Source organism: Heteronotia binoei, chromosome 4 (assembly GCF_032191835.1).
Source record: "Heteronotia binoei isolate CCM8104 ecotype False Entrance Well chromosome 4, APGP_CSIRO_Hbin_v1, whole genome shotgun sequence".
In the NCBI taxonomy this organism is placed as follows: Eukaryota; Metazoa; Chordata; class Lepidosauria; order Squamata; family Gekkonidae; genus Heteronotia; species Heteronotia binoei.
Genome location: NC_083226.1, coordinates 8,155,374 through 8,182,867, shown reverse-complemented (window position 1 = coordinate 8,182,867; position 27,494 = coordinate 8,155,374). Strand labels below are relative to the sequence as shown.

General features: G+C 49.4%; 2 protein-coding genes across 2 annotated transcripts in view; one reads left to right on the top strand and one right to left on the bottom strand.

The window, feature by feature from the left end:
• TACC3 (transforming acidic coiled-coil containing protein 3) overlaps positions 1-1,723 on the bottom strand; it is a 32,063-nt gene extending 30,340 nt beyond the window's left edge. Inside the window, exon 1 of the mRNA XM_060236290.1 lies at positions 1,475-1,723. Coding sequence (XP_060092273.1) covers positions 1,475-1,723 — 249 coding nt within the window. The remainder of the gene's footprint in view (positions 1-1,474) is intronic.
• On the top strand, positions 1,693-19,501 carry TMEM129 (transmembrane protein 129, E3 ubiquitin ligase). Its single transcript, XM_060236748.1, has 4 exons — positions 1,693-1,926; positions 8,679-9,153; positions 13,192-13,351; positions 18,665-19,501. Exons 1-4 carry the CDS (start codon positions 1,722-1,724, stop codon positions 18,911-18,913), a joined length of 1,089 nt encoding a protein of 362 aa, XP_060092731.1. The 5' UTR covers positions 1,693-1,721; the 3' UTR covers positions 18,914-19,501.
• The last annotated feature ends 7,993 nt before the right edge of the window (positions 19,502-27,494 follow it).

The window sequence follows — 27,494 nt, the reverse complement described above, 5'->3', positions numbered from 1 at the left end:
CTGGGAAACTCCTGGAGACTGATGAGGGAGAGAGCTGGGGAGGACCTGGGGACGATGCCGCAGAGTCCAGCCTCCCTGGGGGAACGGATCCCTCTGGTCTATTTTAGCCAGTGTGATTGACTGCTCTGATGCACTTAAGGTCCATAGACTCTTGAATGATTTTTCTATCAATATTACTGAGAGGTCAGCCAAGTTCATCTACTCTGCTCTAAAGTCATAAGAACATAAGAGAAGCCATGTTGGATCAGGCCAGTGGCCCATCCAGCCCAACACTCTGTGTCACATAAGAACATAAGAGAAGCCCTGTTGGATCAGGCCAATGGCCCATCCAGTCCAACACTCTGTGTCACATAAGAACATAAGAGAAGCCCTGTTGGGTCAGGCCAATGGCCCATCCAGTCCAACACTCTGTGTCACATAAGAGAAGCCCTGTTGGATCAGGCCAATGGCCCATCCAGTCCAACACTCTGTGTCACAGAAGAACATAAGAGAAGCCCTGTTGGATCAGGCCAATGGCCCATCCAGTCCAACACTCTGTGTCACAGAAGAACATCAGAGAAGCCCTGTTGGATCCGGCCAATGGCCCATCCAGTCCAACACTCTGTGTCACAGAAGAACATAAGAGAAGCCCTGTTGGATCAGGCCAATGGCCCATCCAGTCCAACACTCTGTGTCACAGAAGAACATCAGAGAAGCCCTGTTGGATCAGGCCAATGGCCCATCCAGTCCAACACTCTGTGTCACAGAAGAACATAAGAGAAGCCCTGTTGGATCAGGCCAATGGCCCATCCAGTCCAACACTCTGTGTCACAGAAGAACATCAGAGAAGCCCTGTTGGATCCGGCCAATGGCCCATCCAGTCCAACACTCTGTGTCACAGAAGAACATCAGAGAAGCCCTGTTGGATCCGGCCAATGGCCCATCCAGTCCAACACTCTGTGTCACAGAAGAACATAAGAGAAGCCCTGTTGGATCAGGCCAATGGCCCATCCAGTCCAACACTCTGTGTCACAGAAGAACATCAGAGAAGCCCTGTTGGATCAGGCCAATGGCCCATCCAGCCCAACACTGTATCACACAGTGGCCAATATAGACACACACACACACACACATATATACACTGTGGTTAATAGCCACTGATGGACCTCTGCTCCATATTTTTTATCCAATCCCCTCTTGAAGCTGGCTATGCTTGTAGCCGCCATCACTTCCTGTGGCAGTGAATTCCACATGTTAATCACCCTTTGGGTGAAGAAGGACTTCCTCTTATCCGTCTTAACCTGTCTGCTCAGCAATTTCTTCGAATGCCCACGAGTTCTTGTATTGTGAGAAAGGGAGAAAGGGACTTCTTTCTCTACCTTCTCCATCCCAGGCATGATCTTGTCAACCTCTAAGTCGCGCCAAAGGATGTCCCAGTAATAATTTCTGTCCCTACAAGTGTGCATGAAAGTTGTGTTTCCCTTCTGTTTTATACGACACTCATCTCTACGACATGTCCTCCATTCATGTCGCACGCACCGCTCTTTGCCTGCCAAGAGAGGCTGACTGGGCTTGGTGCGCAGATGTCGATTCCGGGGGATGCCCAGGCAGGCCCCATGTGGTTTGGAGGCGGCCGCAGCCGCTGCTTCCCTGGGCCGGGCCGGCCTCCTTGTGCGGCGCCGCCCCGCGAGGGCGCAGTGGGGCCGAGGGAGGAGGCGCGGCCTGGCCGTCCCGGGGCTGCCATGGAGAGCCCGGCGGCGGCCTTCACGCTGGCCTACGTGGTGCTGGCCGTGTGCTTCGTCTTCCCGCCCGACGAGTTCCGCTCGGCCGGCCTGACGGTGCAGAGCGTGCTGGGCGCCTGGCTGGGCAGCGAGGACGCGGCCTTCGTGCAGTACCACCTGCGGCGCGGCACCGCCACCCTCCTGGCCCACGCCCTGCTGCCCCTCGGTGAGCCGCCCCGGAGGGGAGGGAGGGGAGGGGCGCCCCCAGGCCGGCCCGCCCTCTCTGGGGTGCCCCGGGCGGGGGGTGGCAGCCTGCCCACGGGCCTGGCAGGAGTCAAGGTGGCAGCAGGCCTCGCCGCTTGGGCCTCCCCACAGGCTTCAGGTGCTGCTCCCCTAGGCTTGCCAAGCCCAAGGCAAGAAATATCTGGGGACTTTGGGGGTGGGGCCAGGAGACTTTGGGGGTGGAGCCAGGAGACATTGGGGTGGAGCCAGGAACAAGGGTTGCCAAGGCCAATTCAAGAAATATCTGGGGACTTTGGGGGTGGGGCCAGGAGACATTGGGGTGGAGCCAGGAGACATTGGGGTGGAGCCAGGAACAAGGGTTGCCAAGCCCAATTCAAGAAATATCTGGGGACTTTGGGGGTGGGGCCAGGAGACATTGGGGGTGGAGCCAGGAGACATTGGGGTGGAGCCAGGAACAAGGGTGGCCAAGCCCAATTCAAGAAATAGCTGGGGACTTTGGGGGTGCGGCCAGAAGACTTTGGGGGTGGAGCCAGGAACAAGGGTTGCCAAGCCCAATTCAAGAAATATCGGGGGACTTTGGGGGTGGAGCCAGGAGACTTTGGGGGTAGAGCCAGGAGACATTAGGGTGGAGCCAGGAACAAGGGTTGCCAAGCCCAATTCAAGAAATATCGGGGGACTTTGGGGGTGGAGCCAGGAGACTTTGGGGGTAGAGCCAGGAGACATTGGGGTGGAGCCAGGAACAAGGGTTGCCAAGCCCAATTCAAGAAATATCGGGAGACTTTGGGGGTGGAGCCAGGAGACTTTGGGGGTGGAGCCAGGAGCAAGGGCTGCCAAGCCCAATTCAAGAAATATCTGGGGACTTTGGGGGTGGGGCCAGGAGACATTGGAGTGGAGCCAGGAACAAGGGTTGCCAAGCCCAAGGCAAGAAATATCTGGGGACTTTGGGGGTGGAGCCAGGAGACTTTGGGGGTGGAGCCAGGAGACATTGGGGTGGAGCCAGGAACAAGGGTTGCCAAGCCCAATTCAAGAAATATCTGGGGACTTTGGGGGTGGGGCCAGGAGACTTTGGGGGTGGGGCCAGGAGACATTGGGGTGGAGCCAGGAACAAGGGTTGCCAAGCCCAATTCAAGAAATATCTGGGGACTTTGGGGGTGGGGCCAGGAGACATTGGGGGTGGAGCCAGGAGACATTGGGGTGGAGCCAGGAACAAGGGTTGCCAAGCCCAATTCAAGAAATAGCTGGGGACTTTGGGGGTGCGGCCAGGAGACTTTGGGGGTGGAGCCAGGAACAAGGGTTGCCAAGCCCAATTCAAGAAATATCTGGGGACTTTGGGGGTGGGGCCAGGAGACATTGGGGGTGGAGCCAGGAGACATTGGGGTGGAGCCAGGAACAAGGGTTGCCAAGCCCAATTCAAGAAATAGCTGGGGACTTTGGGGGTGCGGCCAGGAGACTTTGAGGGTGGAGCCAGGAACAAGGGTTGCCAAGCCCAATTCAAGAAATATCGGGAGACTTTGGGGGTGGAGCCAGGAGACTTTGGGGGTGGAGCCAGGAGCAAGGGTTGCCAAGCCCAATTCAAGAAATATCTGGGGACTTTGGGGGTGGAGCCAGGAGACTTTGGGGGTGGAGCCAGGAGACATTGGGGTGGAGCCAGGAACAAAGGTTGCCAAGCCCAATTCAAGAAATATCTGGGGACTTTGGGGGTGGGGCCAGGAGACATTGGGGTGGAGCCAGGAGCAAGGGTTGCCAAGCCCAATTCAAGAAATATCGGGAGACTTTGGGGGTGGAGCCAGGAGACTTTGGGGGTAGAGCCAGGAGACATTGGGGTGGAGCCAGGAACAAGGGTTGCCAAGGCCAATTTAAGAAATATTGGGGGACTTTGGGGGTGGAGCCAGGAGACATTGGGGTGGAGCCAGGAACAAGGGTTGCCAAGGCCAATTCAAGAAATATCTGGGGACTTTGGGGGTGGGGCCAGGAGACATTGGGGTGGAGCCAGGAGACATTGGGGTGGAGCCAGGAACAAGGGTTGCCAAGCCCAATTCAAGAAATATCTGGGGACTTTGGGGGTGGGGCCAGGAGACATTGGGGGTGGAGCCAGGAGACATTGGGGTGGAGCCAGGAACAAGGGTTGCCAAGCCCAATTCAAGAAATAGCTGGGGACTTTGGGGGTGCGGCCAGGAGACTTTGGGGGTGGAGCCAGGAACAAGGGTTGCCAAGCCCAATTCAAGAAATATCGGGGGACTTTGGGGGTGGAGCCAGGAGACTTTGGGGGTAGAGCCAGGAGACATTGGGGTGGAGCCAGGAACAAGGGTTGCCAAGCCCAAGGCAAGAAATATCTGGGGACTTTGGGGGTGGAGCCAGGAACAAGGGTTGCCAAGCCCAATTCAAGAAATATCTGGGGACTTTGGGGGTGGGGCCAGGAGACTTTGGGGGTGGGGCAAGGAGACATTGGGGGTGGAGCCAGGAACAAGGGTTGCCAAGCCCAAGGCAAGAAATATCTGGGGACTTTGGGGGTGGAGCCAGGAGACTTTGGGGGTAGAGCCAGGAGACATTGGGGTGGAGCCAGGAACAAGGGTTGCCAAGCCCAAGGCAAGAAATATCTGGGGACTTTGGGGGTGGAGCCAGGAGACTTTGGGGGTAGAGCCAGGAGACATTGGGGTGGAGCCAGGAACAAGGGTTGCCAAGCCCAAGGCAAGAAATATCTGGGGACTTTGGGGGTGGAGCCAGGAGACTTTGGGGGTGGAGCCGGGAGACATTGGGGTGGAGCCAGGAACAAGGGTTGCCAAGCCCAATTCAAGAAATATCTGGGGACTTTGGGGGTGGGGCCAGGAGACTTTGGGGGTGGAGCCAGGAACAAGGGTTGCCAAGCCCAATTCAAGAAATATCGGGAGACTTTGGGGGTGGAGCCAGGAGACTTTGGGGGTGGAGCCAGGAGCAAGGGCTGCCAAGCCCAATTCAAGAAATATCTGGGGACTTTGGGGGTGGGGCCAGGAGACATTGGAGTGGAGCCAGGAACAAGGGTTGCCAAGCCCAAGGCAAGAAATATCTGGGGACTTTGGGGGTGGAGCCAGGAGACTTTGGGGGTGGAGCCAGGAGACATTGGGGTGGAGCCAGGAACAAGGGTTGCCAAGCCCAATTCAAGAAATATCTGGGGACTTTGGGGGTGGGGCCAGGAGACTTTGGGGGTGGGGCCAGGAGACATTGGGGTGGAGCCAGGAACAAGGGTTGCCAAGCCCAATTCAAGAAATATCTGGGGACTTTGGGGGTGGGGCCAGGAGACATTGGGGGTGGAGCCAGGAGACATTGGGGTGGAGCCAGGAACAAGGGTTGCCAAGCCCAATTCAAGAAATAGCTGGGGACTTTGGGGGTGCGGCCAGGAGACTTTGGGGGTGGAGCCAGGAACAAGGGTTGCCAAGCCCAATTCAAGAAATATCTGGGGACTTTGGGGGTGGGGCCAGGAGACATTGGGGGTGGAGCCAGGAGACATTGGGGTGGAGCCAGGAACAAGGGTTGCCAAGCCCAATTCAAGAAATAGCTGGGGACTTTGGGGGTGCGGCCAGGAGACTTTGAGGGTGGAGCCAGGAACAAGGGTTGCCAAGCCCAATTCAAGAAATATCGGGAGACTTTGGGGGTGGAGCCAGGAGACTTTGGGGGTGGAGCCAGGAGCAATGGTTGCCAAGCCCAATTCAAGAAATATCTGGGGACTTTGGGGGTGGAGCCAGGAGACTTTGGGGGTGGAGCCAGGAGACATTGGGATGGAGCCAGGAACAAAGGTTGCCAAGCCCAATTCAAGAAATATCTGGGGACTTTGGGGGTGGGGCCAGGAGACATTGGGGTGGAGCCAGGAACAAGGGTTGCCAAGCCCAATTCAAGAAATATCGGGAGACTTTGGGGGTGGAGCCAGGAGACTTTGGGGGTAGAGCCAGGAGACATTGGGGTGGAGCCAGGAACAAGGGTTGCCAAGGCCAATTTAAGAAATATTGGGGGACTTTGGGGGTGGAGCCAGGAGACTTCGGGGGTGGAGCCAAGATCAAGGCTGTGACAAGCATCATTGAACTCCAAAGGGAGTTCTGGCCATCACATTGAAAGGGACAGCACACCTTTTCAATGCCTTCCTTCCATAGGAAATAATGAAAGATAGGGGCACCTTCTTTGGGGGCTCATAGAATTGGACCCCCTGATCTAACCGTTTTGAAACTTGGGGGTTATTTTAGGGAGAGGTACCAGATGTTGTACAGAAAATTTGGTGTCTCTACCTCAACAAACAGCCCCCCCCCCAGAGCCCCAGATACCTGCAGATCAATTCTCCATTATTTTCTATGGGAATAAATCTCCCTAGGGAATAATAGAGTTCCCAGCAGACATTTCCCTCCCCTCCCCCTGCTTTCTGAGGACCCTGAAGGGGGGGAGGGCCTTCAAACCGGGGGATCCCCTGCCCCCACCTGGGGATTGGCAACCCTATGCTCCCCTCCTCCCTGGCGCCTTGAAGATCAACAACACACCCTTGTATTCTGGGCATAAGCTGTCCTGGGCAGGCAAAGATCCAGGCGGGCAGCCGTGTTGGTTTGAAGCAGCAGAACAAAGCAAGAGTCAAGTGGCACCTTTAAGACCAGCCAAGTTTTATTCAGCATGTCAGCTTTTGTGTGCTCCAAGCAGACCCCAACTTGTGATCCTTTGGATCTGCTAAAAACATTCCCATGACTGCATACTAACTCACTGCCCACTTTCTCTCTATTTAGAAGAGCTTTTCATTCCATACTGTTGTCTGATGAAGTGTGCTTAGAGCACATGAAAGCTTACATTCTGAATAAAACTTGGTTGGTCTTAAAGCAGGTACAACTGGACTCTTTGTGCAGGCAAAGGTTCAGGTGGGAAGCCTCGTGGCTCTAAAGGAGTGAGCAGTGTCTTGGGAAAGCTCGTCCCCGGCCGCAAAGGGTGTTGCTTCTGGACTCCCGCTCTTTTCTACTGCTACAGAATGGCTGCCCACAAAGGGAGGGCGAGGGGGGAACCAAGCACAAATGTATTTTATTTATTATTTCGATCTAGAGTCCCCACAAGCAGGCTCAGGGCGGATTACATCAGATAATAAAAAGACATCATCATTTAGTAAATTAAAAACAGTTAAAATATAAATAACAGACAGCTCTCTTTCCTTGGAGGTTTTTCAACAGAGGCTAGATGGCCGTCTGACAGCGATGAAGATCCTGTGGATTTAGGGGGAGGTATTTGTGGGTTTTCCTGCATTGTGCAGGAGGTTGGGCTAGATGACCCTGGAGGTCCCTTCCAACTCTGTGATTCTATGGGCTAGGGTACAAGAACCCAGCCAGAGCTGCTGGGCAATAAGAGAGAGAGGCTGCAGTAAGGGAGACCAACTCTGGCAGCAAGTATTGTTTAAACACTTATCCTTGCTTAAAACATTTTCTTGTGTTCATCATGCAGCTTGCTCTCAATCATGCAGGGGAGGATCCTCATGTTTGCAGTAGCGGCTGCCGCCGAAGCATCTGTTTAAAAATCTGCACAGCCCAGCCCTGCTGTGCAAAAGCTCTGCCCAGGGTCGGATCTGGGGGGGAGAGGGGGGGTGCTTACCTCAGGTGCCGACGGAGGGGGGCGTCAAATTGGGTATGGAGTCCATTATATTCTATGGGATCATAAGATAGAATGGCCCATAAGGGGGTGCCATTTTTTAATTTTGCCCCCCCTCAAAAAACATGTAGATTCGGTCCTGGCCTCACCCACTTGCTAAAAACAGTCGGTGGGCACCAGGAAAGGTGTCGGTGGGTGCCATGGTGTCCACAGGCTCCACACTGGGGACTTTTGGGCAAAGCACCGAGAAAGGTATTGATGGGCACCATGGTAGATAGATAAATGCGTTTGGAGACAGAAGTTGGACTGTTTGAAATTTTTCCTCCTGAATCAGACTCGGAGAGCTCCTGTTGGAGACCAGATATCTTCCGTGTGGGTGTCACGGGCTGGGGCCGGGTCAGGCAAAGTCCAGGGGCAGTCCAAGGTCTGTAGCTGGTGAGCAAAGAGGGTCCAAGGCGCCAAAACCGAATCACAGTCCAGGTATCACAGGTCAGAGGTTCAGAAGTCAAAGTCAGGGGGTCCAGGAGTCAAAGCCAAAGTCAGGGGGTCCAGAAGCCAAAGTCAAAAGCCAGAGTGGATGCTAGAACGTCAGGCAACTGACTAGTTGCTTCCACAAAGCCTCCTCCCAAAGCCCACAGCTATATAGCCCTCTGCTGTCTGTTGCCCATTTGGGCTAATGGCTGGCTCAGAGAGGCAGCCAGGATCCTGCTGAGACTCAAGCATCCTCACTCCTAGAAGGGCCAGAATCCTTTCAAAACTCAGGGCTCAGGGAGCGTCTTGCTCGTGAGCGTGCCGCCCTCCTCCGATCCCCGAGGTCCTGACGAGGGCGGTCATGCACACGAGCCACCCGAGAGGGCAAGGCAGGGGGGCTTGGATCTTCTCCAGCAGGAGGCAGGGGCACTGGTGCAGGTGGCAGGGGCACAGTTTCTTCTGCAGGCTCAGCTTCTTCTGCAGGGTCCCCAGCACAGTTTCTTCTGCAGGCTCAGCTTCTTCTGCAGGGTCCCCAGCACCCATGACAGTGGGAGGTCTCTCGTGGAGTTCCTTCTGGTACAGTCTTATCGCCCATGCTCTAAGCTTTATGTACCTGAGTTGTGTGCCTGAGTGTGCATGTCAAGGATTTGCTTTCTCTTCTGAAAGTTCCTTTCCCCCCCGCAGGCTACTGTGCCGGCCTTTGCTTTGCCGCACCTGAGACGAAGCTCTGCCGTTTTGACCAGGCCCCGGACCCCTGGCGACTCTTCTTCCTCTTGGCTGTTCTTGCGGCGGCAGCTGCTGGCCTCCTGGCCTATTACTGGTCCCGAAACGATTGGAACAACCATCCCTTGGTCCGGACAATTTCTTTTTACGCGCTCCCCCAGTCCGGCTGGAGAGCGGTTGCGTCTTCCATCAACACAGAGTTCAGGAGGATCGACAAGTTTGCTACGGGGGCCCCCGGAGCACGAGTCATCGTGACGGACACCTGGATCATGAAAGTGACCACATACTCTTTACGTGTCGCCCAGCAGCAAGACATCGATCTCACAGTGGTGGATTCAAGGCAGCACGAACTCTTGCCGGACTCAAATATGCCTGCCCAGTTCCTCACCATCCGGGTTGGCACCACTAACCCCCACGTGAAGCCTTTCAATATCCGGTAAAACCAGCTAGCTTTTTAACCCCTATTTCATTTCCTATCAAGGGTGGCAGGGCTGATACTAGGGCCTCAGGCACCCCACACCAGCACCTGCCTCACCGTCACATCCCTGCCTGCGGGGAGGGCAGGTTCTGCATGAGCCACACGTGCGGTCTCAGAGGTGCTCCAAGCTGCGGCAGCCATTTTGTAGCTGGCTTCCCCTCCTGTGGCTGCACTCAGTGACCTGTGTCAGAATTCCAGGGGCGCCCACAGGCTCAAAAAGATTGGGGATCCCTGACCAACATCTCCATGCTGTCTTTTTTCCTAAGAAGCAAGGGGAGGGTTAGCCTTTTGATCCAGCACAAAGAGTTGGTAAATTGATAGGGCAGATAACCGTTGGATATCTGTCAGGTATTTTTAAGTGTTTTACACATTTTAATCTCTGTCAACTTAATATTAATGCTCTTTACAAACCCCCCTCCCCCCCGTTATTTTAGGATAATCTAATTAATTTTTAAAAATTGTTATGGTTATAAACTTTTAATAGTAATGGGTAAGGTTTTTGTTAGGGTTGCCAAGTCCAATTTAAGAAATATCTGGGGACTTTGGGGGTGGAGCCAGGAGACTTTGGGGGTGGAGCCAGGAGACATTAGGGGTGGAGCCAAGATCGAGGCTGTGACAAGCATAATTGAACTCCAAAGGGAGTTCTGGCCATCACATTTAAAGGGACGGCACACCTTTTCAATGCCTACCTCCCACAGGAAATAATGAAGAATAGGGGCACCTTTTTGGGGGCTCATAGAATTGGACCCCCTGGTCCAATCGTTTTGAAACTTGGGGGATATTTTGGGGAGAGGCACTAGATGCTGTACTGAAAATTTGGTGCCTCTACCTCAAAAAACAGCCCCCCCAGAGCCCCAGATACCCACAGTCAATTCTCCATGATTTTCTATGGGAATAAATCTACATAGGGAATAATAGAGCAGACATTTCCCTCCCCTTCCCCCGCTTTCTCACGACCCTGAAGCGGGGGGAGGGCCTCCAAAACGGGGGATCTCCTGCCCCAGCCTGGAGATTGGCAACCCTAGTTTTTGTAGATGTGAACAAAAACTTGAAGCTTAACTGGTGGTACTTTTACCTATGTGGCAACTCGTAGGGCTAGTACTGTGTTAGTCTATTACAGGAAAAAACAAACAGGAGCCTTATGATGTGTAAAGATTAACAGTTTTTACTCTTAACTCAGGCTTTTGCTAACTAGAGCCGACTTGTTCAGATGCAGCGAAAATGTATGCTAGCGTAAAAATTAATTTGTCTTTTAAGGTCCTGCAAGACTCTTGTTTCCCCATGTTATTCACCATACAGTTCTTCTTTTCTTTGCCTTCTGTCCTGCAACAGAGGGATCCCCAGCCTTTCTGAGCCTGCAAACATGTCTGGAATTCCGGCACAGGATGGTGAGCGGAGTCCCAACATGATTGCCACAGGAAACGGAGCTAATTATAACATGGCTGCTGGAGAAGGCAGAGCCAACGTTCAGCAGTAACAAGAAGTAATTTTTAAAAAATGTACTGGGGAAAAAGGAGCAAGAGACTAAAACCAACACTGTGGTCGCAGCTGAAGCAACAATATTTTAACCTGCACGGTCAATCTGATCTCCAGGGACCACTCGGAAGCCCCGTTGGTGCACAGCTCCATGTGGCCTCAGCCTCTTACTAAAAATGCTTGGCAGGCACCGAGAAAGGTATTGATGGGCCCCATGGTAGATAGATAAATGCGTTTGGAGACAGAAGTTGGACTGTTTGAAATCTTTCCTCCTGAATCAGACTCGGAGGGCTCCTGTTGGAGACCAGATATCTTCCGTGTGGGAGGTCTCTCGCGGAGTTCCTTCCGGTACAGTCTTTTCGCCCATGCGAAAAGGGATTATAATGGAGCCAGCATTGCTGATGATAAAGGAGGTTCGTGTGGCTGCAAGAACACTTTCTTCCAACTCAGTCCAGCTCACAAAATGCCACACATACCCCCACCTTGACTCAGCTCATCTGGCAAACGGGACCGCGATGCCATGGTAACATCAAGATTAGACTGCTGTAATCCACTCTGCATAGGTCTTCCCTTGAAGTCTGTTTGGAGACTCCAGTGAGTTCAGAACGCCGCAGCTAGGTTAATGCTGCTTGGCGGAACATACACCTCACTCCCATTCTGCAGTCACGCCACTGGCTGCCCATCAATTACTGGGCTCAGTTCAAGGTATTGACTATTGTATACAAAGCCCTTTATGGCCTTGGTCCGTGGCCGTCATGTGGGAATAGGCGAGGTCCATTAGGCGGGGGCGCTGCAGGGCGCATTCTTCCCTCCCCCCCCCCCCCCCCGCCCCTCTTGGCTGAGAGCAGCTGGGCTGTATGCATCAGCCATCTAGTCCAACCCTCTACACAGTATAGGAAATTCACAAGTTCTTCCCCCCTACACACACACCCAGTGATGCACTGAAGACCATTCTCTTCCCCCCCTCCCAATATTCTCCTTGTTCTTTTGTGCTCAGCATTTCTCAGAATGCTTCTGGTTTTTTCCATTCCAGAAAACTGTATCAGAGGTCACAGAGTTGGGTGGAGGGGCTCAGAGCGCCAGGCTACCTGCAGCTCTTTACCAAAATCTTTTACAAAAATGATATAGCTCATACTTCAGTTCAACATTTTTTGGATTTCTGTTTATTTTCAGAACCCTGTAGCATTGCTGGCAATGCAGGCCATTCTGGTGTTTTGTAAAAACTCTATGGTAAAACCTATTGCTACCATAGAGCTTTTTGCCCAAATATCAGTGTCCCATGTTGCCAGAGATGTGATGATGTCACTTCCTGTATATTCTGGAAGTCATGCTGCTGCTACGTAGGCCAGCTGATATCGAGGGGGCAGAGCCTTGGCTGCCCTGTTGATGAAAGAGGGGGAGACCCATGTGCTGTGATAATTTCTGGAACCTTCTGTGTTTGGCCTACGTATATCCAAGGGGTGGCCAAATTGTGGCTTGGGAGCCACATGTGGCTCTTTCACCCACATTGTGTGACTCTCAAAGCCCCCACCATCCTGTCAGCTGGCTTGAAGAAGGCTTTTTTCTCTTTAAATCACTTCTCCAAGCCAGCCTGTGGCTTGGAGAATGCATTTAAAGTTAAAGTAGCTTTTTTTCCACCTCTCCCTCCCTCCCCCTCCCTTCCTTCCAGCTCTCAGACATCTGACATCATGTACTGCAGCTCTCAACCATCTGATGTTTATTCTATGTGGCTCTTAATTTAAGAATGTTTGGCCACTCCTGGTATATTCTGTCCCTTTTCCATATAGAAAGAAGTGCCCGTGATTTATACTGGACCAGGCCACGTTGCCTTTATGTAGACTTACATTTAAATTAGAAAAATACATTTCTATGTATACTTTCACAAGCGGCTAATGCCGGGGGCTCAACATGGTGCCTGTGGGTGTCGGGGCACCCCACTGACACCTTTTCTGTCACCCACTGCGGGGTGCAAATCTTCTAACTGCAAATCCAGCAAATATTCTAACTGACTACTGGAGATCTGATTGGCTGTGTAGATTTTTTAAAATGTTGCTTTCGCAGTAGCGGCCATCTTAGCATAACGATCTGTACTGTGTGACTGAAGTTAAGCTGTGGCAATCGTTTTGTGGCTGGCTCCCTATTAAATACTGGGTTCAAAACGCATGGCAGTGAAACTGCTCTGCTTTATTAAGTGAAATCAGCCAACTGCCCTGCTTGTATGCATGCAAATGATCCCACCCAAATCCCATCAACTCTTAACTATAGGTACAAGTACTGGCCATTGACTCCTGATGGACCACCTCCCAGACTCCAGGCGACTGTTGTTTTGGAGTCTCAAGCTCAGCAAAGTCTCTGGTAGCACAGCGTTCCAGTCTCAATACATAACACTCCCCCTCCTGTGGCAGCCATTTTGTTGCTGCATTCACCATGCCGTCAGAATTCCGGATGTGCCCGCAGGCTCAAAAAAGGCTGGGGACCCCTGGGCTGGCATGTCGTTCTGATAAATGTTGTCTTCCCCAGTTTGAATTCAACAGAATATGGGGAACTGCGAGAGAAGCTCCATGCTCCCATCCGTAATGCTGCCAATGTGGTGATTCATCAGAGCCTAAGCGACTTGTTTCTGGAAACCTTTACGTCACTGGTGGAGATGAACCAGACCTATGCTCTTCCTAGCAACCAGGTAGGGACTTCTGTGTTCTGATTTACTCGTGTTGCCAGAACCTACTTTTTTTTTTGTGTTGAGTGTTCCGACAGTTCATCGTGCATTTAAACAGAGAAGATACCACTTTTGCTTATGCAATAATAAGTTATTTAGTTAATAAGGAGACTTTAACAGTAGCGGGATCATTATAGAGGTTGCTTGCTTACAACTGTCTTCATGCCTGGGGCTAGAGATGTGAAGGCCTGGGAAAGGCGGGACTATTGGGGTAAAGTGGTTTTGTAGTTAACTGAGACCAGTCAGAGTGAGATCGGAATGAGAAGAAATTTAATAGAAGCCGACTGCAGTTTTATATCCCGCCCTTCTCTCTGAATCAGAGACTCAGAGTGGCTTACAATCTCCCATATCTTCTCCCCCCACAACAGACACCCTGTGAGGTGGGTGGGACTGAGAGGGCTCTCACAGCAGCTGTCCTTTCAAGGACAGAGTCTCATAGTGGCTCACAATCTCCTTTACCTTCCTCCCCCACAACAGACACCCTGTGAGGTGGGTGGGGCTGGAGAGGGCTCTCACAGCAGCTGCCCTTTCAAGGACAATTCCTGCGATAGCTATGACTGACCCAAGGCCATTCCAGCAGCTGCAAGTGGAGGAGTGGGGAATCAAAGCAGGTTCTCCCAGATAAGAGTCCACACACTTAACCACTACACCAAACCGGAGCGTAAAGGGTGCACACATTCTTTGCAAGAGAAGTGACAAGTGGAGTGCCTCAAGGATCTGTCCTGGGACCTGTTTTGTTCAACATCTTTATCAATGATTTGGATGAAGGAATAGAGGGAATGCTTATTAAATTTGCAGATGATACTAAATTGGGAGGGGTTGCAAACACAGAAGAAGACAGAAACAGGATACAGGATGACCTTGACAGGCTGGAAAACTGGGCTAAAACCAATAAAATGAATTTTAACAGGGATAAATGTAAAGTTCTGCATTTAGGTAGGAAAAATCCAATGCATAGTTATAGGATGGGAGAGACTTGTCTTAGCAGTAGTATGTGCGAAAAGCATCGAGGGGTCTTAGTGGATCATACGCTGAACATGAGTCAACAGTGTGATGCGGTGGCTAAAAAGGCAAATGCAGTTTTGGGCTGCATCAACAGAAGTATAGTGTCCAGATCACGTGATGTGATGGTATCGCTTTACTCTGCTCTGGTAAGACCTCCCCTGGAGTATTGTGTTCAGTTTTGATCACCACATTTTAAGAAGGATATAGACAAGCTGGAACGGGTCCTGAGGAGGGCGACGAAGATGGTGAGGGGTCTAGAAACCAAGTCCTATGAGGAAAGGTTGAAGGAGCTGGGGATGTTTAGCCTGGAGAGGCAGCAGCTGAGAGGTGATATGATCACCATCTTCAAGTACTTGAAGGGCTGTCATATAGAGGATGGTGTGGAATTGTTTTCTGTGGCCCCAGAAGGTAGGAGCAGAACCAGAAATTAAATCAAAAGCGTTTCCGGCTCAACATTACGAAGAACTTCCTGACTGTTAGAGCGATTCCTCAGTGGAACAGGCTTCCTCGGGAGGTGGTGGGCTCTCCTTCCTTGGATGTTTTTAAACAGAGGCTAGATGGCCATCTGACAGCAATGAAGATCCTGTGAATTTAGGGGGAGGTATTTGTGAGTTTCCTGCATTGTGCAGGCAGTTGGACTAGATGACCCTGGAGGTCCCTTCCAACTCTAGGATTCTATTAGGAAGAACTTCCTGACCGTTAGAGTGCTTCCTCAGTGGAACAGGTTTCTTTGGGAGGTGGTGGGCTCTCCTTCCTTGGAGGTTTTTAAGCAGAGGCTAGATGGCCATCTGACAGCAATGAAGATCCTTTGAATTTAGGGGGAGGGGTTTGTGAGTTTCCTGCATTGTGCAGGGGGTCGGACTAGATGACCCTAGAGGTCCCTCCCAACTCTGTGATTCTATGAATGCGCTGTACATTGGTCTCCCCTTATAATCATCTTGGAAACTCCAGTTGGTGCTGGGATGCCATGGCTGGGCTATTAGCAGGAGCCAGACAGAACTTGCCTGTTAGCCCCATTCCACAAATGTTCCATCGCTGCTTCATGGGCTGCCCGTTTGTTCTTTGTCCTTTGCGTAGGTCGCGGCGGGCCAGGAGGGGAGATCTCCCTACCGGCCTTTGACGGTGCGTCACTGATACCAGTGCGCAGGGTCAAGAGCTTGGGAGTGCTACTAGAGTCTTCCTTGTCAATGGAAGCCCAGATAGCTGCCACTGCTAAATCCGCCTTTTTCCACCTTAGGAGGGCGAGGCAGTTGGCTCCCTTCTTGGAGCGTAGCGACCTGGCAACTGTGATCCACGCAACGGTCACCTCGAGGCTAGACTACTGTAATGCCCTCTACATGGGGCTGCCCTTATACCGAACGCGAAAACTGCAGTTAGTGCAGAACGCGGCGGCCAGGCTGTTAGTGGGACTACCTCGGTAGGAACACATGTAGCCTGGGCTGCGGGAGCTGCACTGGCTGCCGGTTGTGTATCGTGTTCGCTATAAGGTGCTGGTTATTACCTTTAAAGCCCTATATGGCCGAGGACCTGCCTACCTTAGGGACCGCCTCTCCCCATATGTTCCCCAGAGAGCACTGAGATCCAGTTTCCAAAACCTTTTAAAAATCCCTAGACCAAGAGAGGCTAGATTGAAAACAACGAGGGAGCAAGCCTTCTCAACAATGGCCCCCCAATGGTGGAATCAACTTCCAGAGGTGGTGCAAGCCCTGCGGGACCTGAATCAGTTCCGCAGGGCTTGCAAAACCACCCTCTTTCAGCTCGCTTTCAAGATAGAACCCGGCTAAATTGACTTTTAGCCATCTTATATATGACCGTGAATTGTAGCACCTTAATTACTAACACATAACAGCTGTTTTATCTCATTTTAACCTAATTTACAACTGTAATTTAATTGTATTTTAATTTGTCTTATCGTATTGATTGTATTTTATTGAAATCATGGTTGTTCCATGTCTGTGAGCCGCCCTGAGCCTGCCTTTGGCGGGGGAGGGCGGGATACAAAAATAAATTTATTATTATTATTATTATTTAAGGTATTGGCTGTCCCATACAAAGTCCCTGGCTGTGGTCCTTGTTATTTGCGAGACCCTGTGCTCCGCCATGACAGCTTTGCTCATGTCGACAGGGACCACTGTGGGTACCAGCTTGCGTAAGGCCAGTATCAACAACTGCCCATTTTTTTATTTTTTTATTTATTCGGGATTTATATCCCGCCCTTCCCACGAATGGCTCAGGGCGGCTTCCAACATTTAATCAAACGTGGGCTAGATGACCCTGGAGGTCCCTCCCGATTCTATGATTCTGTGTGCTTTCTCTGTGGTTACTCTCACTTTGTGGAGCAGCCTGCCTGAGGAAGTAAGGAAAGCTTGCACTCTCCTAGCCCACAAACTATGCAAATTGAAATCTTAAGGAAGTAAATGTCAGACGTTGGAGTTTCAAAGTAAACGGACCTCCATCTGTTGCAAAAGTTAAGGCGTTTATTTGATATCTCAAAGTTCTGAATAGGCAGTTATTGGAACTGATACATTGGAGCGGTCAGCCCAAGGTTTTAAACTCTTACCTCAAAGCAATTCTAAACAATAAGGCATTCTCACACTTCTATGCTACAAGTAACACTTTTCCCTCCGGCTTATCGCTTGCGGTTCCACGGAGGAGCCCTGCTGGCTCTCCTTGAAGCCTGTTACCTTCAAAGGGCTGTTGCTTTTGTTAGTGCTATGCAGAGTAATTCACAGTGGGGGTTAGTAACATCTCTAAAGCTGTTTGATATGCAAGGTCTCTGTCTCACGGTTAGTAACTAGGATTCAGAATGGAGTTAGTCATGTCAAGCAGCAGGTTACAGGTTACATTCAGTATGATATTGTAACCATATTCTCCAATGTCTGACAGTAACAGGGTTGCTCTGCACATAATACTTCACAGACTTGCTTGGATAAATTCAGGTGGGTAGCCGGGTTGGTCTGAAGCCAGTTTGAAACTTTGTTCTCTTATTGGGGCTGAAGTATATATGGCTAAAAGGTCAAGGTAGTCCCCTGTGCAAGCACCAGTCGGGGAAGGGACGGTGGCTCAGGTGACCTCTCAGGTGACCCAGTTCTGACGCTGATGTGGATGCTACTGATCTATCTACCAACAAAGGCAACTTTCTGAGCACATTGGAGGTCTTCCTTACTTGAGGATAGTCCCAGAGCTAATAGGCTGCTGCTGCCAAAAGCCATGTTCTGAAAAATCTGCACAGCCCATCAAGACTCCAGTGGCCAATCAGAAGCCTTGCTGCGCAAACGCCCCACTGGACCCCTCCATCTTTCCAAACAGATTTGGTGGCACCAGGAGACATGGCAGCAGGCACTATGGTGCGCCCCTGGGCAACGCATCGAGGTGCCCTAGTGATTCTGGAGAGCCAGTGTGGTGTAGTGGTTAAGTGTGCGGACTCTTATCTGGGAGAACCGGATTTGATTCCCCACTCCTCCACTTGCACCTGCTGGCATGGCCTTGGGTCAGCCATATCTCTTGCAGAGGTTGTTCTTGAAAGAGCAGCTGCTGTGAGAGCCCTCTCCAGCCCTACCCACCTCACAGGGTGTCTGTTGTGGGGGAGGGAGGGAAAGGAGATTGTGAGCCGCTCTGAGACTCTGTCCTTGAAAGGGCAGCTGCTGTGAGAGCCCTCTCAGCCCCACCCGCCTCACAGGGTGTCTGTTGTGGGGGAGGAAGGGAAAGGAGATTGTAGGCCGCTCTGAGACTCTGTCCTTGAAAGGGCAGCTGCTGTGAGAGTCCTCTCCAGCCCCACCCACCTCACAGGGTATCTGTTGTGGGGGAGGAAGGGAAAGGAGATTGTGAGCTGCTCTGAGACTCTTTGGAGTGGAGGGTGGGATATAAAGCCAATATCTTCATCTACCTCACAGGGTGTCTGTTGTGGGGGGGCGGGAAGGTAAAGAAGATTGTGAGCCGCTCTGAGACTCTTCGGAGTGGAGGGCAGGATATAAATCCAATATCTTCATCTACCTCACAGGGTGTCTGTTGTGGGGGAGGAAGGGAAAGGAGATTGTGAGCCGCTCTGAGACTCTTTGGAGTGGAGGGCAGGATATAAATCCAATATCTTCATCTACCTCACAGGGTGTCTGTTGTGGTGGGGGGGGGGGCGGGAAGGTAAAGAAGATTGTGAGCCGCTCTGAGACTCTTCGGAGTGGAGGGTGGGATATAAATCCAATATCTTCTTCATCTTCCTCTTCCATTGTACAATTACTTAAACTGATAATTGTGCATTTTTCTGTCTTTTCCCAGGAGCTGGAGCCGTGCATTGGGTGTATGCAGACTAATGCAAACATCAAGCTTTTGAAGAACTGTCAAGAGCCTCACGAAGGGGAGTGTGAGCAGTGCTATTGCCGCCCCATGTGGTGTATGACCTGCATGGGCAAATGGTTTGCCAGTAGACAGGATCAGCAGCACCCGGAAACCTGGCTGTCAAGCCATGTGCCTTGCCCCACGTGCAGAGCCAAATTCTGCATTTTGGATGTTTGCGTTATACGGTGAAAGAATCCGAGGAGTCCCTTACCTTTTTTATCTGGGATGTACTTTTGAACTGGACAGACCTATGGCTTACCTTCCGCGCACCACCGCGTTCTGATTTTTCTGACACCGAAGCCAACTTTAATTGCCGTAACCTAAACAACTGAGCCCCCGCCCCCAAATTCTCTGTACTTTTGTGTCCTTCTCCAATTCTGCTCAACCCTGAAAGATGTTCTAGGATTGTGTCAGACTTCAGTTAAAGCAGTCTTTCAGCTGCAGCTGCTGCACGGTTTCTTTAAAACTGCTATGTTCTTCAAAAACGAATTAACCGAAGGCTACACGTGATTATAAATCAGTCAAGTATGGTGTGACATGGAGTACAAATGGTGACTCAAAACATGATTTTTATTACTTTGTAAACCAGTATTAATCTTCAAGAGATTTATGCCTTTCTTATCTTTAGAGTTTACCTGCATCAAAGAAGGCAAGCGATTCTGCTTCAGAATCAAGGAATTCGACTGTTATTTCTCTGAATTGCCTCTGAGTAGCTTTCCCTTGTTTGGTTTTCCTGATTTGTTTCTTTGTCAATGAAGTGTTGTTTAAAAAGCCTAACAAGTTTTCTGCAGTTCATTTGTCCTCCTCACGTTAAAAAGGTAAAGGTAATCCCCCGTGCAAGCACCAATCGTTTTCGACTCTGGGATGGCATTGCTTTCATGTTTTCACGGCAGACTTTTTACGGGGTGGTTTGCCATTGCCTTCCTTAGTCATCTACACTTTCCCCCTAGCAAGCTGGGTACTCATTTTACCGACTTCGGAAGGATGGATGGCTGAGTCAACCTCGAGCCGGCTACCTGAACCCAGCTTCCGCCGGGATCGAGCTCAGGTCGTGAGCAGAGAGTTCAGACTGCAGTACTGCTGCTTTACCACTCTGCGCCACGGGGCTGTCCTCCTCACATTACTGTTAGGTAAAATAATATCATGAGCCTTAGTCATGACTTTGTTATTCCAGGATACTAGGAAAGCCTGAGCTCTGCTTCATAAATTGATCCATAATTCTGGCACCTTAACCGTATAACGGTTGTCTTTTCCAAGGAACTGATGTCCTCAAAGCTTTTGACAGCCAGAAGAGTTTGGTTCTGTAGGCACTGTCTTGCATTGTATTGCACTGTCTTGCATTGTATTAGACACCATTAAAAGAAGAGTAACAGTGTATTCCAGGCTGGGTTCTGTAGGCCTATTTTGGCCTTCGAGGGAGGACTCATTATGGTCAGGCCTGACTAAGGCTGCCAGCTTCAGGTTGGGAAGTTCCTGGAGAATTTGTGGTACAGTCTGAGGAAGGCAGGGAGGGGCCTCGGCCAGGTATAATGCCATACAGTCCACCTTCTGAAACAGCCATTTTTTCCAGGGAGACAGATCTCTGTTGCTTGGAATTCAGTTGTAATTCTGGGAGATCTCCAGGTCCCACTAGGTTGGGAAATTCAAGAGCAGCCACTCTGAAAGCCAGTGTGGTATAGTGGTTAGACCTTCAGAGACCCAGGTTCGAATCCCCATCTTGCTGTGGAAACTCACTGGGTGGTTTTGGATCAGGTACATATTTTCAGACTAGCCAAAACCACAGGGTTGTTGTTTGGATAAGAAGGCAAGGATAATGTAAGCTGATTTGGTCTCCACAGTAGAGAAAGACCGTTGTTTTCCTCAGCAGAGGCTGCGGAGGAAAAGAAGACTGAAAGCTGAGGACAGAGAGGCAGATACAGATAGATTGGCTGTTGGGTCAGAATCATAGAATCATAAGAGTTGGAAGGGACCTCTAGGGTCATCTAGTCCAACCCCCTGCACAATGTAGGAAACTCACAAATACCTTCCCCTAAATTCACAAGAAGGAAATGAGGTTGTCAGCTCCAGGGTAACAAGCATTTCCAACTTCCAAGAGATGACTGGAGATCACTCAGAATTACAGCGGATCTCCAGATGACAGAGATCCATTCCCTTGGAGAAAACGGCTGCTTCAGAGGGTGGTATCTATGGCATACTCTGCTGAGGTCATTTCCTGCCCCAAACTTCATTCTCCCAAAATCTCCAGGAATTTCCCAACCTAGAGTTGGCAACTTCCAGGGAAATGATCTCTGCAGTTGGGAGATCTGTTGTGATTCTTGGGAAGCAGCTGCTGTTGGGGGGTGGAGGAAGCTGGCAGGCAGCTGGGAAGGGTGAAGGGGCAGGGAACAGAAAGAGAAAGAGTGATTGGGGGGACCGACAGAAAGAGAGAGGAAGTGACAGGCATGATGGAGCAAGGATAAGAAAAGGGGTCGCAGGAAGGAGAAAGTGTGAGAGAAGTAGGAGAGGGGGAAGCAAAGGTAGGAGTGAGAATTCTACTCTTGCAAGCTTTTTGTGGGTCCCTGTATATAAAATCCACAAGGCTAATTACCAGTTCTTTCTTTCTACTCCTGCAGATTCTTCCTTATTTAATGTGGCAACCATGGAAAACACAGAACATATAATGAGGGTATGGAGGTGCAACCTAGGACCAGCATAGGGGTAGTACATAAACACCTTGTTTCTTTAAATGAAACTAAGTCCTCAGGGCCAGATGAACTGCATCCAAGATTACTAAAAGAACTTGTGGGCACAATTTCTAAGCCTCTGTCCATTATTTTTTAAAATTCTTGAAGAACAGGGCAGGTGCCAGAAGATTGGAGGGAGGCAAATGTCCTCATCTTCAAGAAAGGGGAAAAGGAGGATCCGGGTAACTACTGACCCATCAGCTTGATGTCTGTACATGGAAAAGTTTTAGAACAAATAGCCAGTCATTGAACATTTAGAAAAGATGGCTGTGATTATTAAGAGATTCTCAAGAGTAGGACAACGAAGATGGCGATGAGTCTGGAGACCAAGTCCTAGGAGGAAAGGTTGAAGGAGTTGGGTACGTTTAGCCTGCAGAGAAGATGACTGAGAGGTGATATGATAGAGGATGGTGTGGGGTTGTTTTCTGTTGTCCCAGAAGGTCAGACCAGAACCAATGGGTTGGAATTAAATCAGAAGAGTTTCCGGATAAACATTAGGAAGAACTTCCTGACAGCAGTTCTTCAGTGGAACAAGCTTCCTCAAGAAATGGTGGGCTCTCCTTCTTTGGAGGTTTTTAAACAGCAACTTGATCCACCTACAGCAATGCTGATTCTGTGAACTTAGGCAGAACTTAGGGGTGGAGGCATTTGTGAATTTCCTGCATCGTGCGGGGGGTTGGATTAGATGACCCTGGAAGCCCCTTCCAACTCTATGATTCTATGACTTATCTTACTGTACAATTGACAACTAATCTCTCCTGTTAACATCCCAGTTTAAATCCATAGAAGGAGATAGATAATAGTGGACACGTTAACAGACACTTTTCTTGAATGAGCACAAATTTTATGTAAAAGGAATCTTCTGTAGTAAATCATCCGGGAGCTAGGATTTTTTTATATGGATTGTAAATCATATAAAGTCGACAAGCTAGGGGCTTGTCGACTTTATATGATTTACAATCCATTATTTCAATGATGGTTGAAAGGTTTCAGAAGAAATCCAAGCCTCATTTGAGCATAATAATTCCTACAGGTACACTATCAGATTGTCCAGTTTGGGGGCCATCTACAGGGTGCACTTCTGGATCCAAGAACGCCCTCTGTTCATCTCAGCATTCTCTCAGAAAGGTGCTTGACACTGTCTGTTTCTGAAGGTGAGAGAAAGGAAAGAGATGTGCCTGCGTTCCACTGGTTCAGGACCTATCTTCTGTTCAGCAGCTGCAGTTCTGAAGTGCCTCGAGACAAGTTACTAACAACTGCCTTCCTAGATGCATGTTGTCTGCCCTGACTCCCATCTTGATTAAACACACACCTTGGCAGCCATTTTAGAAGCCAGCAATGTCTCACTTTGGCTCTTACCTGACTTAAGGAGAGCAAGGCTTTAACTCTCCTTAAGCCAGGCTATGCTAAAAAGGAGCCAAAACCTTGAGCAGGAGACAGACCCACTATTAGGGCATCTGTGTATCTTACCCAGGCCTTGAATTTAGCAGGAGCTCACAGGAACACAGCTCCTGCACCTTTCTGAGGGTTCCCCCTCCTCCTCCCCATCTTTGTCCATTGAATAATAGATGCAGCTGCATAACAATCCCTGGATTAGGAGAGCGGGCAGCCAGCCAGCCACCAGGGGCTTTGCCAAACCCCCAGCAGCTCTCATTAACCCCTGGAGAAACCCGTGTCACCCTTTTCCCACTTCTTATGTGATTTTGGGTGGTGGGTGGCTTGATGGCTTTTTGACTTTGGGGGTGGTTGGCCAAGGAGAGCCCCAGGTGAGCTAGGCCTGCTTGGGCTGGCTGGATCTCTAGCCAGCCCAAACAGGCCTCACTCGCCCAGGGCTCTCCTATCTTGCGTCGGGTTGCTTTTTGTCTGGTGGGAGGCAGCATATGCTAATGAGTTATGCTAATGAGCTCCACCACCTGTTTTTCTACAAAACGATCCCTGGTCTTACCCATTGCTGCAGGGCTTCAAAGCTGGGCCTTGTTCTATCAATGTAAGCGTGTCAGCAAATGCAAGTCCTCTTGATAGCAAATGCTAATTACTATCAAGCCGCCAGCCCAAGTAACTCTGCCTCAGGTGTGGGCAAAGCCAGGACCTTTCCCGCACTTACGTCAAATTCCTGTATTTTACTGCTTTTTGGTTTTTTTGCTGATTCCTATAACTATCACTTCTCTGCCAGCCAAGGGGGCTGTTGCCTTTTGATTGCTCAGGGGCTCTCAACGTTCTTTTAGGAACTTTGGGACATTTCCTTGCCGCAGAGGAGCATCCTTCTGCTGATTGACACTATTATTTTGGGGAGAATCTGTGGGAATTCTACTTAAGTCCAATACTATTCTACCATTGCCCCACAGGCATAAGCACTCTGGATTTCTGGATCATCACCCTTCAGATTAGTGGACCCAGCTCTGTAAACCTAGGATAGCTAAATTCCTGCTTTGAGGGATTTGGAATTTTTCATTTCTTTTCTCTCAAACTCCCTCTCTGTCCCCCTCCTCTTCCTCCTAACAGTTTCTCAGTGCAGTCAGTGGTTTGACTTCCTCTCTATCCATTTAATTCTTCATACACATGTCCTTCTTGATGCAATCTTTTCACTAGTTCCTCAAGCAGGGGAGTCAAACATAAGGCCCACCGGCCAGAACTGGCCCATCCAAGGCTTTTATGCAGCCTCACAAGCAACTGATGCAAGGGAGGAAACCAAAGACTGCTTCGGGAGGGGAATGACTGGAGCTACTCTGCATCTTCAGCATGGCAGAACAACCTTGTCTGCAGCGGTCAAGCAGTGTAGGAGTGACTGCCCAGTGCTGCACCGCTGTCTATACAGTCTGCCCATATGGATCTTAATTTGCACACACACACCCCCCCAGCCTGTGGTGCCTTGCAGTGAGAATACACCAACTCAGAACTTATGAGCTGCTGTCTTTATACAGTCTGTATCTCCGGTACATGGCATTACATTTCATGACACATAGGGCCCAGCCCAACAACGTGAAATTTATGTCACATCTGGCCGTTGTAACAAACCTGGCCTAAAGTGCCTTTCAATTCCTGTACCTCTATATTCAATTAAGTACATCTAAACCATATTTTGGAGAAGATTCGGTTGTTTCATGGTTACTAATGGTGTAATACAGGGGTTTCCAACCCCCGGGCTGTGGACCAGTACCAGTCCGTGGCCTGTTAGCAACTGGGCCACAATTATTTAATTATATTTTACAACGTAGCAATAATAATAAGACGACAATATTGGATTTATATCCTGCCCTCCACTCTGAATTTTAGAGTCTCAGAGCAGCCACAATCTCCTTTACCTTCTGCCCTCCCACAACAGACACCCTGTGAGGTGGGTGGGGCTGAGAGGGGTCTCACAGGAGCTGCCCTTTCAAGGACAACCTCTGCCAGAGCTATGGCTGACCCAAGGCCATTCCAGCAGCTGCTAATGTAGGAGTGGGGAATCCAGCCCGGTTCTCCCAGATAAGAGTCTGTGTACTTAACCACTACACCAAACTAATAGAAATAAAGTGCATAATTGTATCATCCCGAAACCATTGCCCCTCCCCCCCAGTCCCTTGAAAAATTGTCTTCCACAAAACTGGTCCCTGGTGCCGAAAAGGTTGGGGACCACTGGTGTAATAGATCTCCATCCCCTCCAAACACACCTTGAGGTTGGCAAACCTTAAATTTACAACTATTTAAATTTTAACATTTGAAACTATAAGGCCACAGTAGGACATAGCCATTGTTCTGGTGGGAACGCATACAATATCAACCAAATCCCTGAAGACTTGAAGCTCCACAAACTGGGTGAGTGGCCGACAATGTGACAAATGAAGTTCAGTGTTGGTGAGTGCAAAATGATGCACATAGGGACAAAAAATCCCAACTTGAAGTATTGGCTAATGGGGTCTGAACTTGCTTAGAGGGGAAAAGATCTAGGGGTCATAGTGGACAGCTCAATAAAAGCATCAATCCAGTCTGCCGGAGCGGTGAAAAAAGCAAATCCTGTGTTAGGGATTATTAGGAAAAGGATTGAGAGTAAATTGACCAATATTGTAATACCCCTGTATAAACCTATGACATGGCCTCATTTGGAATACTGTGTGCAGTTCTGGTCACTGTGTCTGTAAAAAGAGATTATGGAACTGGAAAAAGTGCAGAGGAGGGCAACCCAAGAGGATCAGGGGGTTGGAGCACCTTCCCTAGGAGGAAAGGCTGAAAAGCCTGGGACTTTTTGATTTAGAAAATGTACAAGGGATATGATAGAAGTTTCTAAAAGTATGTATGAGGTGAAGAGAGTTGACAAAGGGAAAATTTTCTCCCTTTCCCCAAATACTAGAACTTGAGGGCATCCAACAAAACTGATGGGCAGTAATTTCAGGACAGAAGAGATTAAAACATGGAATTGGATGCCAGAGCATGTAGTGGTGGCCAGATTCAATGTGTTACCATCATCCATCGTCTCTGGAAGATGTAAAAAAAAAAAAATCCCCTATGAATGTAGATGATGCCCATGTAGTCTGGGCATGATTGAAACTGTTTCTCATGTTTTATTAAACATTTACATTAAGACCCAAGAAAATTTTTGAACTCCTTTCTTTGTACTTGGTGTGGTACAAGGCCAACGCCATGCTAGGAATTATTAGGAAGGGAATTGAAAACAAATCAGCCAGTATCATAATGCCCCTGTATAAATCGATGGTGTGGTCTCATTTGGAATACTGTATGCAATTCTGGTCACCGCACCTCAAAAAGGATATTATAGCACTGGAAAAAGTGCAGAAAAAGGCAACTAGAATGATTACAGGTTTGGAACACTTTCCCTATGAAGAAAGGTTAAAACGCTTGGGGCTTTTTAGCTTAGAGAAACGTCAACTGCGGGGTGACAGAGGTTTACAAGATTATGCATGGGATGGAGAATGTAAAGAAAGAAGTCCTTTTCTCCCTTTCTCACAATACAAGAACTCGTGGGCATTCGATGAAATTGCTGAGCAGTCAGGTTAGAACGGATAAAAGGAGGTACTTCTTCACCCAAAGGGTGATTAACATGTGGAATTCACTGCCGCAGGAGGTGGTGGCGGCTACAAGCATAGACAGATTCAAGAGGGGGTTAGATAAAAATATGGAGCAAAGGTCCATCAGTGGCTATTAGCCACAATGTGTGTTTGTGTGTAAAAAAAAAAAATCCCCTATGAATGTAGATGATGCCCATGTAGTCTGGGCATGATTGAAACTGTTTCTCATGTTTTATTAAACATTTACATTAAGACCCAAGAAAATTTTTGAACTCCTTTCTTTGTACTTGGTGTGGTACAAGGCCAACGCCATGCTAGGAATTATTAGGAAGGGAATTGAAAACAAATCAGCCAGTATCATAATGCCCCTGTATAAATCGATGGTGCGGTCTCATTTGGAATGCTGTGTGCAGTTCTGGTCGCCGCACCTCAAAAAGGATATTATAGCAGTGGAAAAAGTGCAGAAAAAGGCAACTAGAATGATTACAGGTTTGGAACACTTTCCCTATGAAGAAAGGTTAAAACGCTTGGGGCTCTTTAGCTTAGAGAAACGTCAACTGCGGGGTGACAGAGGTTTACAAGATTATGCATGGGATGGAGAATGTAAAGAAAGAAGTCCTTTTCTCCCTTTCTCACAATACAAGAACTCGTGGGCATTCGATGAAATTGCTGAGCAGTCGGGTTAGAACGGATAAAAGGAGGTACTTCTTCACCCAAAGGGTGATTAACATGTGGAATTCACTGCCGCAGGAGGTGGTGGCGGCTACAAGCATAGCCAGCTTCAAGAGGGGGTTAGATAAAAATATGGAGCAGAGGTCCATCAGTGGCTATTAGCCACAATGTGTGTGTTTGTGTGTGAGTGTGTATATATATACACACACACATACACTGTGGCTAATAGCCACTGATGGACCTCTGCTCCATATATTTATATATATATATATATATATATATATATATATATATATATATATATATATATATATATATATATATATATATATATAAATTTTTTGCCACTGTGTGATACAGAGTGTTGAACTG